General features: G+C 43.9%; 1 protein-coding gene across 6 annotated transcripts in view; it reads right to left on the bottom strand.

Moving 5' to 3' along the window:
• Positions 1-14829, bottom strand: part of Rasgef1b (RasGEF domain family member 1B) — a 568755-nt gene that overhangs the window by 22970 nt on the left and 530956 nt on the right. For 4 of the 6 annotated variants that reach the window (XM_045144030.1, XM_045144031.1, XM_045144029.1 and 1 more), the window contains 3 exons: positions 3892-4074; positions 1999-2121; positions 1419-1550 (listed from right to left, as the gene is read on the bottom strand). In XM_045144030.1, the coding sequence (XP_044999965.1) occupies positions 1419-1550; positions 1999-2121; positions 3892-4074 (438 nt within the window). Of the gene's footprint in view, positions 1-1418; positions 1551-1998; positions 2122-3891; positions 4075-12997; positions 13134-14218; positions 14372-14829 lie in introns of those variants that run through there. The other 2 variants (XM_045144033.1, XM_045144034.1) reach the window with 2 other exon arrangements.

The raw sequence follows: 14829 nt of genomic DNA, 5'->3' as shown, positions 1-14829 counted from the left end.
AGCACCTGGGCTCCACACAATGTCATAAAACAATAGTAAAAACATGAATTCAGGGGTAGAATGTTCTGCAAGAAAGCCACATGCAACGTTTTCAAGTGCTGATTTTATACAATGTCACTCTGATTTCTTTTTCAGTTGGAGAGGACAATGGCATTAAAGCATATAACCATGACTCGTGATAGGTGTCTTATGTTATCTTGGTGGCTTAGCACTCCAAGAATGAGTTTCCCAGGAGATTATACACGATGGGAAAGTGCATCTGTAGGGGAATGCAAAGGCATCCTTGCATTGCTGGACATTCCAGCGACCTTTTTTTCTGTGTGTGTGAGACAACGTTACATCTGTGCCAAAGTAACTTGTTCCCAGAAATGTACCTACAACACAAAAACCAGAAAGGTGTCTGTGCCAATAAGCTTCAGCAAAGAACACCAGCCTTCCAGGCCTGCTGCAGAGAGAATACCCTAGAATTTGTTACAGCTAGTTAGCTCCTATCAGGGGCTCAATTGAGGAAAGTGGTATTTATAGAAAATGATCTAAGAGATCTACATCTCAATCTCCACCTCATCTAGGTCCTTGCCTGGAATCAACTTCCGGAACTAGAATACCTGGATTGTTTTCTGCCCCTGCTCCCAAGAACTACCTTTGCAAATGTCCACAGTACTCCATAGTCTTTGTGTGACCAAGGAGACAGTGTTATGAAAAGCCCTTTCAGAGCATCTCATTCTATGCCTTCTATATAAATTCCCTCATGAGACAGTTCTTTTTGTTTTCTGTTGTTTTTGTTGTACTGGTGGTGAGCTAATCCCTTGTGCATACCAGGCTAATGTCCCATCACTAAGGACCATGTCTCCAAAATTTTCATTTAATGCCTGGAATAATTAGTATGTTTTTTTTCCTCTCCTGTGATGATAAAAATTATGTAACCAACTAAATTTCCTTTTTCTGGAACTCAAATGCAAACCATAGAAGTCCTTTCCAAGTCTTCTGCCTCTTAACATTGGCATTTTGTGGTTTTCCCCTTCCACAGTCTGGACTGTCTACTTCTACTTATAAGTTATCACTGCTATCTACTTTCTACCTGCCGGTAAGCACAGACACACAGAAGGATAAGGTCATATGCAAGCTGGGTAAAAACCTTTTGAAAGGAAGATATAAGGAAAGTAGAATCAAAATGCACTTGTAACATGAACTGACATGTATATACCCCCAAACAATCACACAAAACTTCAGGTTGTATTCCTTTGAAGTGAGATGGAATAATCAGATTCACTTGACATACCAAAAGCCCCAAATGCTACGTGCAGAGCTGCCCAAAGGCTAAACAGAAAGGCAGCGCTGAAGTTCTGAGACATAACTCAGCTCTGCTTCCCACCCAAGCTCTATGGGGGAATTCCACTGGCTGTGCTCAAGTTACCAACCTCCTCGCCACTGGCTATTCTGTGTGCCAGATCTTTTAAGTTTCTCATCATCCTTTCATCTCGAAAATCATAAGGAAATGTTTCAGTCCATTCTGTCAAGAGTTGAAGAATTTTAGGTGCAATTTTTCTCATCTGGTTTTAGAGGAAAAAGGAAATTTATGTCAGTGACATCTATAACTATGGATGATATCAAATAAAATAATTACAGAGTTACTAATTAAATCTTAGTGCTACAAAGTCTTTGAGGTTGGAAAAGCAGCTCTAGCCCCCTCCATGTCAATACCAACTGCACCTATGGCAAGATCTAGAGACTTACACTATGTTCTTTATTTTTTACTTTTGCAGTGCCAAGGACCTGAACTCAGGGCCTTGTGCATGCTACACAAACACTATCACTGAATTACATCCTAGCTTTACACAGTGTTCTTGACACTGTCCCCACCTTTCTCTGCATAGCCATGATGCCATTAAGGCATTTCAGCCTGGGAATAGGCTAGGGTTACTTAGGGAATCAGCTCCACAAAATCTCAGCTATAGAGTTAGTATTAAAAACAGTTGCAACATTCAAACTGCTCATTACCTTGTCACTGTCAGGATCACTCTGTCGCTGGTGCTCAACACACAAGTGGCAGACTTTTGCCATTAGTTCATACGGATGCATAAATAAGCGAGAACTGAGTAGGAAGGTAAAGATGTATGTTCTCTGTAGCAAGAGAAAAAGTCATTATTGTGACTTAGTATTTTTCCCACATATCATCATATATCTTACTTAATACCACAATTAATAAGCTAGGTTTCAATAGAAGTGCTTACTATTGTAAAGATACATTTTCCTTTCCCTTTGGCTGCATTCTATCCCTAGAAATATTCTAAGCTATACCAAAAATAATATACAGGATATACATATATACATATACAAGATACACACACACATATATATGTATATGTATACATATATACATATACAGGATAAACTTGGCTCCTGATATTATTGAGGCCATGTTCCTATCTTTCCTCAGGGAGTCAGGATAACAGGACATATTGGTTACTCAGTGGAGTGAAGAAGATGAAATCCAGCCTGGAGAGAGAAGTCTAGCTCAAATATACCACCTACAAAATCTGGTATGTGTCCAAATATTGTGGTAACTCGAAGAAAACAAAGGAATAAAAACCCACTGACCCTGCCCACACTCAGTTGAGAAATGCTCCAGTGTGCTCTGTGTGGCACACTCAAGTACTTGTATGAGAATATCTGAAGGTAGGCTTTGAACTAACCTATTTGCTTGCTCAAGGGCTAAGCAATTTAATAAAGCACAATAGAACCCTGTATACTTTTCTTTAGCCACATTGTCTCCAAGAAGCTCGTCATGAAGCAGTGCTTATTTGTCCTAACAGTTTCAGACTCCCAGAGAAGAGGAATTCCATGGACTGTCTCCATGCCCTCTAGGTATCTCTTGTGGCTTATAAACACTTACAGGGCTGAACAATGATTCCTCTTACTTTTGACTACGTTTTCCCTGTGTAGCAACATATCTGAAAATGCTATGTAACAAATCACACACACACACACTCTCTCTCTCTCTCTCTCTCTCTCTCTCTCTCTCTCTCTCTCTAAGGACTACTGTGGTGAATCACCATGGCAAGCACAAACTCTGCTTTGCACACCAAGGCTAATATTTTATTTGTAAAAATGAATGAATGTGGCCTCTAGACATTTTCATGAAATCTCCATTAATAAGCAACTGCCCAAATGTAAATGTAAATGACATTGTCCTTCTAAACCCAGTTGCACAGGCACATAAGAGAGGAGGAGAAATCACTTGGCCCAGACAGGAAGCCTGTGTTTGACTTCTGATACTGGGATTGAAACCATGAGCAAATGGGCATCACTGAATTTCTGTTTCCTCTCTATTTCTCTCTCTTCTCCTTTCCTCTCTCCTCTTAGAATTGCTATAATAATTGTGATACCAAATAACAAATTTCCAAGATTTGAGAGTGTCATCTGTACAAATGAAGGTTAGATGTCCAATTTATAAATCACTGCACCTTGAGTATAAATTATCTCTGTTCCATACACTTTACCTAGCTATATTCACTTTTCTCGGCTTCATGATGGTCTTGGAAATAAAGAGGCATTAAATATCATATCCTAGGAACATCCACTGCTTGCCATTTTTACTGCTACATCAAGATATCCACAAAGATAAGATCGACAGGACCTTTTTCATTTAGGCTGCCTACAGTGTAGTATATAACCAGGCAAGAAACAGATGAAGAGACGTTACCAAAATCTGACCCATACCTCCCCACAGTCAATTTGATCCCAGGGTACTCAATGATCAACATAACAATTTCTTATTAGAAAACTTCTTAGCACCCCAGATATAATTCCACAGTATATATGGTCCCTGAATCATGTATTAGATTATCTGCTAGATACCATGGATAACTTTCAAGGGAACATATTACTTACATCTGGATAGTAATCCACGTTAGGTACTAAGTGCTGGATAAGTGCTTCCAGAGACCCAGAAAGCAGGTTGTTGTCATGGTAATACAACCCTCCACAGCTGTCCTCAGCAGACTGGTAGAGGTTTCGGTTGTAACCACTGCTGTCAAACATTGCTGAAAAGGGAGGCGTCTGAGGCATACTCTCCTAAAAGGAAGAGAAAATAAGACACAGTGTCAGTGGCATGCAATATGGGAAGAAAGGAACAGCTTTAATAGTAATAAAGGAAAAGGCAATATAAAAGCAATACTTTAGCTCTGACACAGTATCAGAGCCCATCAAGAACCGACTGACTTCGAATACCAAGTGTACACATAGTCTCAAGTATCAATCCTATTCAATCAAATACCATAAGATGCTTAAACCAAAGGATTCAATCCAGATTGGAATCCAAGTATCTCCCTGTCATTTTTACATTTCACTCCTTTGCAGGTGATGTGAAGTGGGGCAAAGGACCTAAGCTTCAGTTATTTTACCCACTGGGAAGAACTGCATAGCACTTAACATTTGACCAGCACTGGAATACAGTGAGACAGCCAAAACTGTAGTTGAAAAACCTGTAACTCACAAAACACACCTAGATTTAAAGAACACAGTGTGTGGGAGGTGGGCGTGTCTGTGTGTCCATCAAGAGATATCATGCCCCCAGCTTTACTGGATGATCACATGCTATTGACTTTCAACCCTTTGTGCCAAATCTCAGGTCTAGGGCAGCAGGGTGGGGATGAAGAGGGAGCAGTGGGCACAAAGCCTTAGTTCCTGGTAAACATGCAGGCTGAGAAAACATCTGAGTTAGGAGCAAGTTCTGTGTGGTTTACCACTCACAAAGACCCTGCTCCGAGGGTGCTTGCTGGGAGTCCAGAGGCCAGTAAGTTATTACTTGCATTCCTGAGGACACAGTGTGAGGCCCTCAGGGACAGACTCTGGTTTCTGACAGCCTGTGTGGACAATGGGGGAATTCAGGAATTGTGGGGGAGACTGAGGGCTTCAGAAGGCCAGGTTCCAGGTTTAGGATTGTCAAGGACCATTGTTGGAGTACCTGGGCTCACCCTTCTTTTGATGTCCAGAGATACCTGCATCTAAATAGGGGTGGAGTGTGGAGCTCTCTGTGTGAAGTCCCAGCCCTCACTTCAGCAGCATCTATTCCAGCTACAGCTCCTGAGGGACACAGAGACTCGCCAGGGTGTGCACAGGTCTGGAGAGAAGGTGGCCAGGGGAAGGGTGCTGAGAGAAAAATACATGAAACTAACCTGGCAGGTAAGAACAGCACTTAGAAAAGAAAGATAAACAGAAAAAAAGGAGCTTCAAGTGTATGTGCTCTACCCCATCAAAGGCCAGCTTCCCTTGCATCACCCACGCAACCCCTCAACCGTGCTCAATGAAGTCCTTGGTTCACCAACACTGGTTTTGGGGTAACTGTCTTCTGGTTTGTTGTCTGTGTCCTATCTGGGGGAAAAGATGTGTCTTCGCATTTCCCCAGGGAAAGGTTTTCTCATGACAGAATCATTCCACACGGATCCGACACCACACTACCAGGTTTGCCAGTGCCACGTCTCAGCTCAGATAGGACATGGTCATAATTCCCAAAGGGTCAGAGACAAGGGAGTGCACTGTGAACAATGCCAAGACATCCCCTCAGGTGATGAGACCTCACAAACGGGAACTGCAGGTCAAGTAAAAAACTCAGTGTTCCTATCTTGTATGGCTACAGACAATGTATATTCCTTTCCTATCAGGTTGCAAATTTTCATGTGTATAATTAGCGTTCAACATGCCTGCTTCAAATGGTTTGTCCTTGGTAGGAAGAACAGAGCCAATCTACCTCTGTCCTCAGAGATTCAGACTAGCGTCACCATTGGAGGCCAGAAACTGAGATAAGAGATTCGTCGAAGTCACTCTGATGACCTTGAAGGAGCCCTCTGTCTGCATCTGGTGGTCTGTGGCTTTCCATAGTCACAACTATGCAGTGTTTTCCATGTACAGGATGAAGAGTAGCAATCCTTGAAGTTGGGATTCTTTTTAAATTTAACATAATTTTATTTATTTGTGTGTATGTATGCCAGGGCCTCTTGCCACTGCAAACAAATGCCAGATGCTTGCACCAAGTTTTTGCTCTTAGCTTATGTGAGTGGCTTGAGAATTAAACCTCAGGCTGGCAGGCTTTGCAAACAAGCACCTTTAACTGCTGAGCCAACTTTCCAGCCAGTTGGGATTGTTTTCTTCCAGGAACCATGAATTTTCCTTCACTCTCCAATTACTTGTTATTGAAACCTATCTAATACGGAGGATTGTAGGAAATGGTCTGCCAGTACTTGGGAGTAGCAAATCAGGTAATGATAAACATTCAGAGGGGCCATAGAAATCATCTGGTCCAGGATGCAGAAAGGAGATTTCCTATCACTCTCAAACTACAATAAATTAGAAGTTGTTGCCTAAGGGCCTAAGACTGAGCAAGAAGGATTTGGAGGCTGTAACTCAGAAGCAGAGTGCATGTCCTAAATAATTAGAAATGAAGGCAAGATAGCCATGGAATAAGCCAAACCCATGTGCTCTCAGAGTCAGGTCTAAACTCCTCTTTTTACAAATGTGCAACCTGAGTGAACTAGAGTGACCAGGCTGGCATGGCAGCCCATGGCTCCAGGCCAATGGGAGTCAGATGAATCACTCCTGAACCTGCTACCTTGGGCTCATTAGCAGTAAGCACATTCCCACAGGTCACCAGGTCCCTTTCAAGGAATCAGCACCAAAAGCTACAAGTCCTTGTCTTGCTTATTTATTTCTGTAGTAAGTAGATAGGGACTCAGGTCTGAGCTGAGAATTTAAACTGAACGGAAGAGGCACATAATAGTTGAGAACCCCTCAATAGGTTACTTCTCCCTTGTCATCCTAGGTACGTTTTCTACACGTTATCTCCGGTTTTGCCTACACCTTGCAAAGTCCCAATTTTTACACATACAAAGTATATTTCATAAGTCCTATCTTTTATAGCAAAATTCTTCTTAGAACACTATTTTGAGTTAATGAAAGAGGCTGTTTAATTGTTCTTTGGAAATGTATCATTCATGAGATCTCTGTGAAGTTCAAGATCTCAACACTTAGAAAATTCCCTCAAAAAAGCATAAGAAAATACTGTAAATATATGGGTACTTTGCCAAAGTGAATTAATTGTGATGTAGTTTATTGTACCTAAAAAGTTAGTTGCAATGGAATGTGTTGAAGACAGTCTTCTGCTTCCAAATGAACCTAAAAACCTGTTGTTAATCAGCTGGTTTTATTTTCCCATGAGACACCTTGACTATTGAACACATGCTACCAATTGCTGGGACCCAGTCACTTGACCCCTTACTTATGTGCAAGAGGCACATTTTTCTACCTAGGCAGAATCTTTTCACCTCCATTACCCCTTTCACTCTCGTTAGTTATACTTTCTTCTCACTATGGGATTGAAGGGACCAGCAAAGGTCCCACAGGCCACAGGCTTCATTGCTCTGAATCTTCCCTTCCGTTGTCTCTGCAGATTCACAGTGCACAGTGCGGTAGGCTCTGGGAACACCGCTGGCTGCTATTTGTGCGGTAGCTTTTTGGATTCTGCAACCACCCATTTGTTTTTTCTTAGCTGTCCCATGTTGTAGGCTCTTAAAATAATTTGTATGTTCTACATAAATCATTGCTCTAAAACATATTAAAGCCAATTATTCTCACTAAATAGTCACTCTGCCAACATCAGTATTTAAGCTACTGATGTTGGCAATCAACACACAGTTGCATCTAGACAGAAATTCAGAGATTCTAAAATGTGCTTTAAAAAATATTAGAAAAAATATTAGAGTGTCTTTAAAACTGGAAGTCATATAAAAATGATAGGAAAGCACATTAGTTGACAGTTGATTTAGCAACCTATGTCCTAAGAGAGCATCTTGACAATGGACAGTGCCATTGACTTGGTGAAAAGCATTCACAGTTGCTCATATTTACTTTACAGATTTGCAGCCAAAGAAAAAGCTAATGAGACAAACAACAAAAGGGAGGTCATAGGTCATGGTGTTCATCACTCACTCTGGACATCTGTAACAAGCAACCACCCCAGGCATTTTCTGAAAGATTAACTGTGTAGTAGAAAACAAACTCAGCAAAATGGTGCAGAAAGTACTGTTTTGAGACTTAATTTGAAATACCTAAGAAGATAAACATAGTAGTTTGTTTTGTCTCAAGCATCTTCCTCTTAGGACGCACACCAAGAGCTAATGTTTGCTTAGTATTTTCTTACATGTCCAAGTCTTTAATTCTACCTCCTTCGGATCTGGAATTAAAAAATGAGGTCCAGGGCTAGAGAGATGGCATAGCGGTTAAGCGCTTGCCTGTGAAGCCTAAGGACCCTGGTTCAAGGCTTGATTCCCCAGGACCCATGTTAGCCAGATGCACAAGGGGGCGCACGCGTCTGGAGTTCGTTTGCAGTGGCTGGAAGCCCTGGCGCGCCCATTCTCTCTCTCCCTCCCTCTCTGTCTCTGCCTCTTTCTGTCTCTGTCTGTCACTCTCAAATAAATAAAAATGAACAAAAAAAATTAAAAAATATACATATGCACTAAAAAAAGATAATTTTAAGGCCACCAAAATTTGTGTATAGATTATAGGTTGTGCGGAGAACTTTCCAACAGGAGCAAGCCATGTCCAGCCCAGGCTGACAAGACGAGTAACTTTTGCTTACACGTCATTTGGTAAACTGGAAAGTTGGTTGACAGACATCTTACAGGGACTGCTAATTTGGTCACAAAGATAGATCATGTTTTTCCAAGACCCCTGAAAAAAAGTCCAACCTGACACAGAGCTCATAGCAAGGAAGTTGGCTGAGGGGGGCTGAGGGCAATTTACAGGATGAATGGATTTGAAAGGCATGCCTAATGGTTTCAACCCAATTGAAGCACCAGATGAAAAGCTGCCTCTTTCCAAATAGCAGGCTGTGTTTGAGACGGCCACTGCTTTGCACGGGGTTATTTATGACAACACAGGTGTTCTAGGGACAAGGAGGTTTCAGGTGACAGCTCCAAATTGAAAACAGGCCCAGGAAGATGGGTGTGGGGACCAAATCAAAAATCATCCCTTACTTGCTATCGGTGTTTTGTAAATCTCCACCAAAACAGCATGTCAGCAGTTCCGTCACACTCTACAGAATGCGGTCAAAGACGTATAAATCAGAGAAAAAAACGTTTCCACCATACCTCTTCACAGAGTGCAATATTCAGTGCATTCAATGCCTCTGTGCTGATACTGCACTTTAGTTCTATTCAAATGCTACACATATGTCCCAATTAAGAAAAGAAAGTAGGCAAAGCTCTTCTTATCTCACCTGGACTTTTACAGCATGTTTGTTTAGTGGGGAGAGGTTTAATTTAATATCCTGGAATTATAGCTTCCCAAATTCCCATCTAAAGTCCAAAGGAACTTTGGACTTAGGTGAGATACACTTCAACAACTCCTTATTTTCTTCATTTCCCGGATGGAGTCTCACAGATCAAAACTGGAAAAAAGTTCCTGTACTCCTCCAGCTGGTTTCCCAAGCACTGTTAGCTTCCTTCTGGCAATGCTGTACCCAAGAGCGCTGGCTGACTGAAGAACCACCGGGCTAACCTGACTGCAGACTTGAGTCCAGGTGAGAGGCACAAGCTTCTGACACCATCTAAAACCACAGCTTAGTTTTAGCTTGAAAAATGTCCAGACAACTATCTTCTCATGCCTTTCCTCAGGTGGGAAAGCCTTAAAAAGCTGAGGCTTGGGCTGGAGAGATGGCTTAGCAGTTAAGCGCTTGCCTGTGAAGCCTAAGGACCCCAGTTCGAGGCTCGATTCCCTAGGACCCACGTTAGCCAGATGCACAAGGGGGCGCACGCGTCTGGAATTTGTTTGCAGTGGCTAGAGGCCCTGGCACGCCCATTCTCTCTCTATATATATCTGCCTTTCTTTCTGTGTCTGTGGCTCTGAAATAATACAACAATAATGAACAAAAAAATTAAAAAGCTAAGGCTTCTAAGAGCATCTTTGAAAGCTATAGACCCCCCTGAGCTTCTGCTAGTCTCCTGGAGAAGAGGAACTGTGCTGAGGACAAACAGAAGGGAGAGTCAACTCCAAATCCACCTAAGCAGCAGCATGGTGGCGCAGTCTTTGGAACTGAGTCCCAAATGCTCAGTACATTTCCCAGCACTATTTTTTTTTTAACTTTTATTAACATTTTCCATGATTATAAAATATATCCCATGGTAATTCCCTCCCTCCCCACCCCCACACTTTCCCGTTTGAAATTCCATTCTCCATCATATTACCTCCCCATTACAATCATTGTAATTACATACATACAATATCAACCTATTAAGTATCCTCCTCCCTTCCTTTCTCCACCCTTTATGTCTCCTTTTCAACTTACTGGCCTCTGCTACTAAGTATTTTCATTCTCACGCAGAAGCCCAGTCGTCTGTAGCTAGGATCCACATATGAGAGAGAACATGTGGCGCTTGGCTTTCTGGGCCTGGGATACCTGACTTAGTATAATATTTTCCAGGTCCATCCATTTTTCTGCAAATTTCATAACTTCATTTTTCTTTACCGCTGAGTAGAACTCCATTGTATAAATGTACCACATCTTCATTATCCACTCATCTGTTGAGGGACATCTAGGCTGGTTCCATTTCCCAGCTATTATAAATTGAGCAGCAATAAACATGGTTGAGCATGTACTTCTAAGGAAATGAATGAGTCCTTTGGATATATGCCTAGGAGCGCTATAGCTGGGTCATATGGTAGATCAATCTCTAGCTGTTTTAGGAACCTCCACACTGTTTTCCACAATGGCTGGACCAGATTTCCCAGCACTATTTTTGAAGAAGGTCCTGTTTTTCTCCACACGAAAAAGGTGTGTTTCCTGATTTAAGCTGTGAGCACCCACACAACAGATGAATTCGAACTCTGCTTGATCTGCCTGAATGCCATTTAGAAATTTTTGACTAATACCTACTTGATGAAGGAAGGGAATTCTGACTCAGTTACAATCTTTGGTTTCCTTGGAGAAAAACAACAACAAAGATTTGTGATCTTCTGTCTTAAGGATGTTGCTATCCACTTATTAAAGCATAAAACGACATTTCAGTATGTGGAAACTCTAAATAGAGCCAGAGAGTCATTAAAAACCTTCCTATGAGATAAAGCTTTGGTGTGTGGGATGGGAAGCCAGTACACAAGGACATTATTGCCACATTACTGCCTTTATCTACTGAGTCCATGTAGTTCTTGAACTTGCCACTAGATGGCTCCTGGTGCCCTATCTTGGAAAGTGCAACCGCTTTCCAGTAACAAGTAGCACTGGTTTAGAAAAGCGTAAGGGCAACCGGAGTTCCGGGGATAATACTGACAAATTTGTGACTGTGGCATCTTATCGAATTTAGGAAAGTGCCCGTGCTCATTCTTACAAGGGAAAACATATACTAGCTGATAAAAACCAGTCAGTTTTATTTCCCGATGCTTCACAAGTCTGTGATAAGAATCAATTATTTCATATTCCTCTAAGAAGCATCTTCAAATAATTAGCAAATTATTATCTAACCTAGGGCTGTAAAAGGGTTAGAGTCTTGGGAATTGCCCTCTTTTTCACTATTTAATTTAGTCACCACCAACCACAATGATTACTGTCCTAACCTAAGTCTCCTTATTTTGAGAACAGAGACCTGCCCACAGTACTAAGCTACAACTGTCATTTAGAACAAGTAATGCTTGCATAAACCTAATTTTTGTAGCTTTCACTGGAAGACCAAGAAAAATCAATGGACAGCTATACATACTTGGCCATAGTTCTAGAAAAATCAAAAGAGTGAAGGGAAATCACACCTAATTACTATCAGCAAAGATATCCTGTAAGTCTTAATTATCAACAGTACAATTCACATTTGTAAGCCTCCATAAAGTGTTATACAAACTTATTTATATTTATATTCATGATGTGTAGCATCAGAATTAAGCTTTTCTTAACCCTTACTTGGGAATTCCTGATTTTTCTCCCACGCAAGGTAGAACACTCTGTTTTCCCCATCTCCTTTCCAAGGTAATGCTGTCTTTGGGATCATCTAAATCTTCCTCCCAAATTCAGTTCTTCCAGGTAACCCTTGGAGACTGAAAGAGCTGATCCTAGGCTTCCTGTGCCATACCAGGAACTCCACCTAGCATGCAACGACACTATCCCCACTCTCAACTTCCTCCCTCGATTTTTAAAAACACCGTTTCTTTTAGTGTACTCTACTAAGCAGCTGTAAATTTTAGAGTGTAAGAATGGAATGTCAGTGATAGTATAAGGACTCCACAGTGAATACTTAGAAATACTTAGCTCTATATACTGAAGAACAGATTAGACTCTAAACTGGAGAAGACAAGGCAAATACTTTCTGATGATTCTCTCCTCCAGGAGACAGTATAATTCCCAGGTAGAAAGTGGGGCAGTATCAAACACAATGACTAGTGGAGGGCATAATATGGAGCAAAGCTGAAAGTGCACCACAGGAGAAATGAAGTTTTAGGAAGGGAGCTGTCTATTCAACAACTGGAACGTGCAAAGCCTGCATGCTTCACGAGAAGTGTGCTGCCCTTAGGAAAACAAAGGATTAACCCTCATGCAGGAGATGCACTAGCTCATCAGTGACTGATGCTCTCATACTTGCTAGAAAATCTTCTTGAAAGGAGTCATGCAGCAGGCACTGCTCCTGGGCCCTGACTTCCATCGAAAAGTGTGCAGGGTCTTCAGTGGCTTAAACAATGCCTCCCCACCAAATACCTGCCATTAGTGATAGGATTTAACTAGCTGCCATTATTTGTCTTCCATGAAAGCCAACCTCAACAGCCAATTTTTCAAACACTAAAGAAACCAATCTACATGTGCTGTAAATGTCATTTGACCGTCGATCTCCTCCCAAATCTTTCACCAGGTATACCCACTGCTTCCTTTCAAACCTCGTTGTTCAACTCCCTTAACACAGGCTGCCCACCCAAGCTCCAACTATGTTTAAATTAAGGCAGTCATGACATGCCAAAGTCCACTTACTGCACTGTCCTCAGGAGGAAAGAATAATTATTCACCCGTCTGGGTCTGAGTGTGCCAGACATCATTCAAGAGCGTTACACCCTGATCCCTGGACTCTTCCCCTTTATGCACTCAGCTCTTGAGACCCTTCCTCCTGTGAGACATCATCCGGGCTAAATATAGATCTACACACACCAGCAATTCCTGACCATTGTCACATGGTGCTGCTGACGAAGGACTCCTTGGAGACGCGTTCGCCCAAACATACATAACAAGTCTAAGGCATACGCAGCCATGCGCACCATACCCCAGGGATTCATCTGCAAAAGTGGCACATCTACATTCACAAGAGGAAAGTGCTGCCTGGACGCTCTCCCAGAGCTGTTTACCACACTTGTGCCACCCCCGGACACTGGCAGGCGACTAAGCCACGGTGCTGTGAGCTGCGCCAATCTGGATGTGGTAAGGTCGCAAGTAAATGTCAAATTATACACACGTGTACACACACACACACACACACACACACACACACACACACAGGTGCGCACAGCCCTGCTCCCCTGTTTTTTGCCTTTTTCTGGTGTCCACCACTGGAGTTGTTCCCCCGCCTCAGCTAGAGAGAAGAGTGAGTCTCCCCAAGCCACCTTAGTATCGTCAAGACAGGCGTCCCAAGGCAACTCACCTGGGCTCTGACAAAAGGCAAGGCGACTCGGTGTGTCCCAAGTCTGCCGGGGGAAACCGAGGAATGAGTGTCGGTGGGGAACACAACATTACTGTTTCCCTACGCCTTCTTAAGAGTCAGACCTTAGATGATACGGAATCCGCGAAAAAAAAAAAAAAAAACAGACCCAAAGGAACGAGGAAACTTAAGAAACGAGGAAAACAACCTGGGTATGCCCCGAGATGGAAGCGGGAGTGGCAAAAGGATAGACGCGACTAACTCAAACCTTCCCAAACTACCAAGATCTGCAAGGCGCCAGGCCTGGCTGGGGATGAGGAGAAGGGGACCACGCACAGCCCAGCGAGCGCCCGGGTCCCCGCGGCACAGCCTCGCACCTGTAAGGAGCGCAGCGGCCCCGGGCGCGATGGGGGCCCGGCGAGAGCACCCCCAGGGTCCCGGGGGGCTCTCCGGAGACCTCAGCCGGCCGCCTCGGGGCGCAGTCCCAGCCAGCCCCGAATCTCCACACAGCCCGATCCCGCGTCCCCACCACGGGGCACAGCTCAGCCCCGGGAACCACCTACCGGCCGACGGACCCCGGGTCCTCCGCCTCCTATCTGTGTGCCGCCCGCCCAAAAATACGACCCAAGGACGGGCAAGGAGGGCGCGCGGGAAGAAGGGAAGAATTCCGCCGAACCAGTCGGGCTCCTTGTTTATACTAAAACTCCAGCCCAGGCGCGCGCACACCCACTGCCCAGAGCGCCCGCCTCCCTCTGCCGCCGGCCACGCCTCTCCCGCGGCAGGCCACGCCTCCATCCGGATGCGGACCAATCGTGGTGCAGCTCTGGCCCACGCCGCCCCGCCACCGGGCGTCCAGCTGTGCAGCGGGCCCCCCCCCGCCCCGCCCCCAGGCCCGGCTCCTCCCACGCCGCGGTGATTGGCAGCGCGGGGCGCAGCTGCGCGGGCGGGGCTACTCCGGCGCGCTTTTCCTCCCGAGCGGCGCTGCCCCGGGCTGTTTGCGCAGTCATGTGTGCGCGAGTGTGTGCGTGTGTGTGTTCATCTACCTGTGCACTACCTGTAAAGACCGGCTCGACTCGTTATGCAGTATCTATTAACATAATTATGAGCTGAAGGTTACTGTCGGGATAAGTGTGACAAGACAGGAACCGCGGAGCACCAGCTCAGCAAGTGCGGA

The sequence above is a fragment of the Jaculus jaculus genome, chromosome 2, assembly GCF_020740685.1.
Source record: "Jaculus jaculus isolate mJacJac1 chromosome 2, mJacJac1.mat.Y.cur, whole genome shotgun sequence".
Lineage (NCBI taxonomy): Eukaryota > Metazoa > Chordata > Mammalia > Rodentia > Dipodidae > Jaculus > Jaculus jaculus.
The sequence above is the reverse complement of the archived record's forward strand: the minus strand, read 5'-3'. Positions and strand labels throughout refer to the sequence as shown.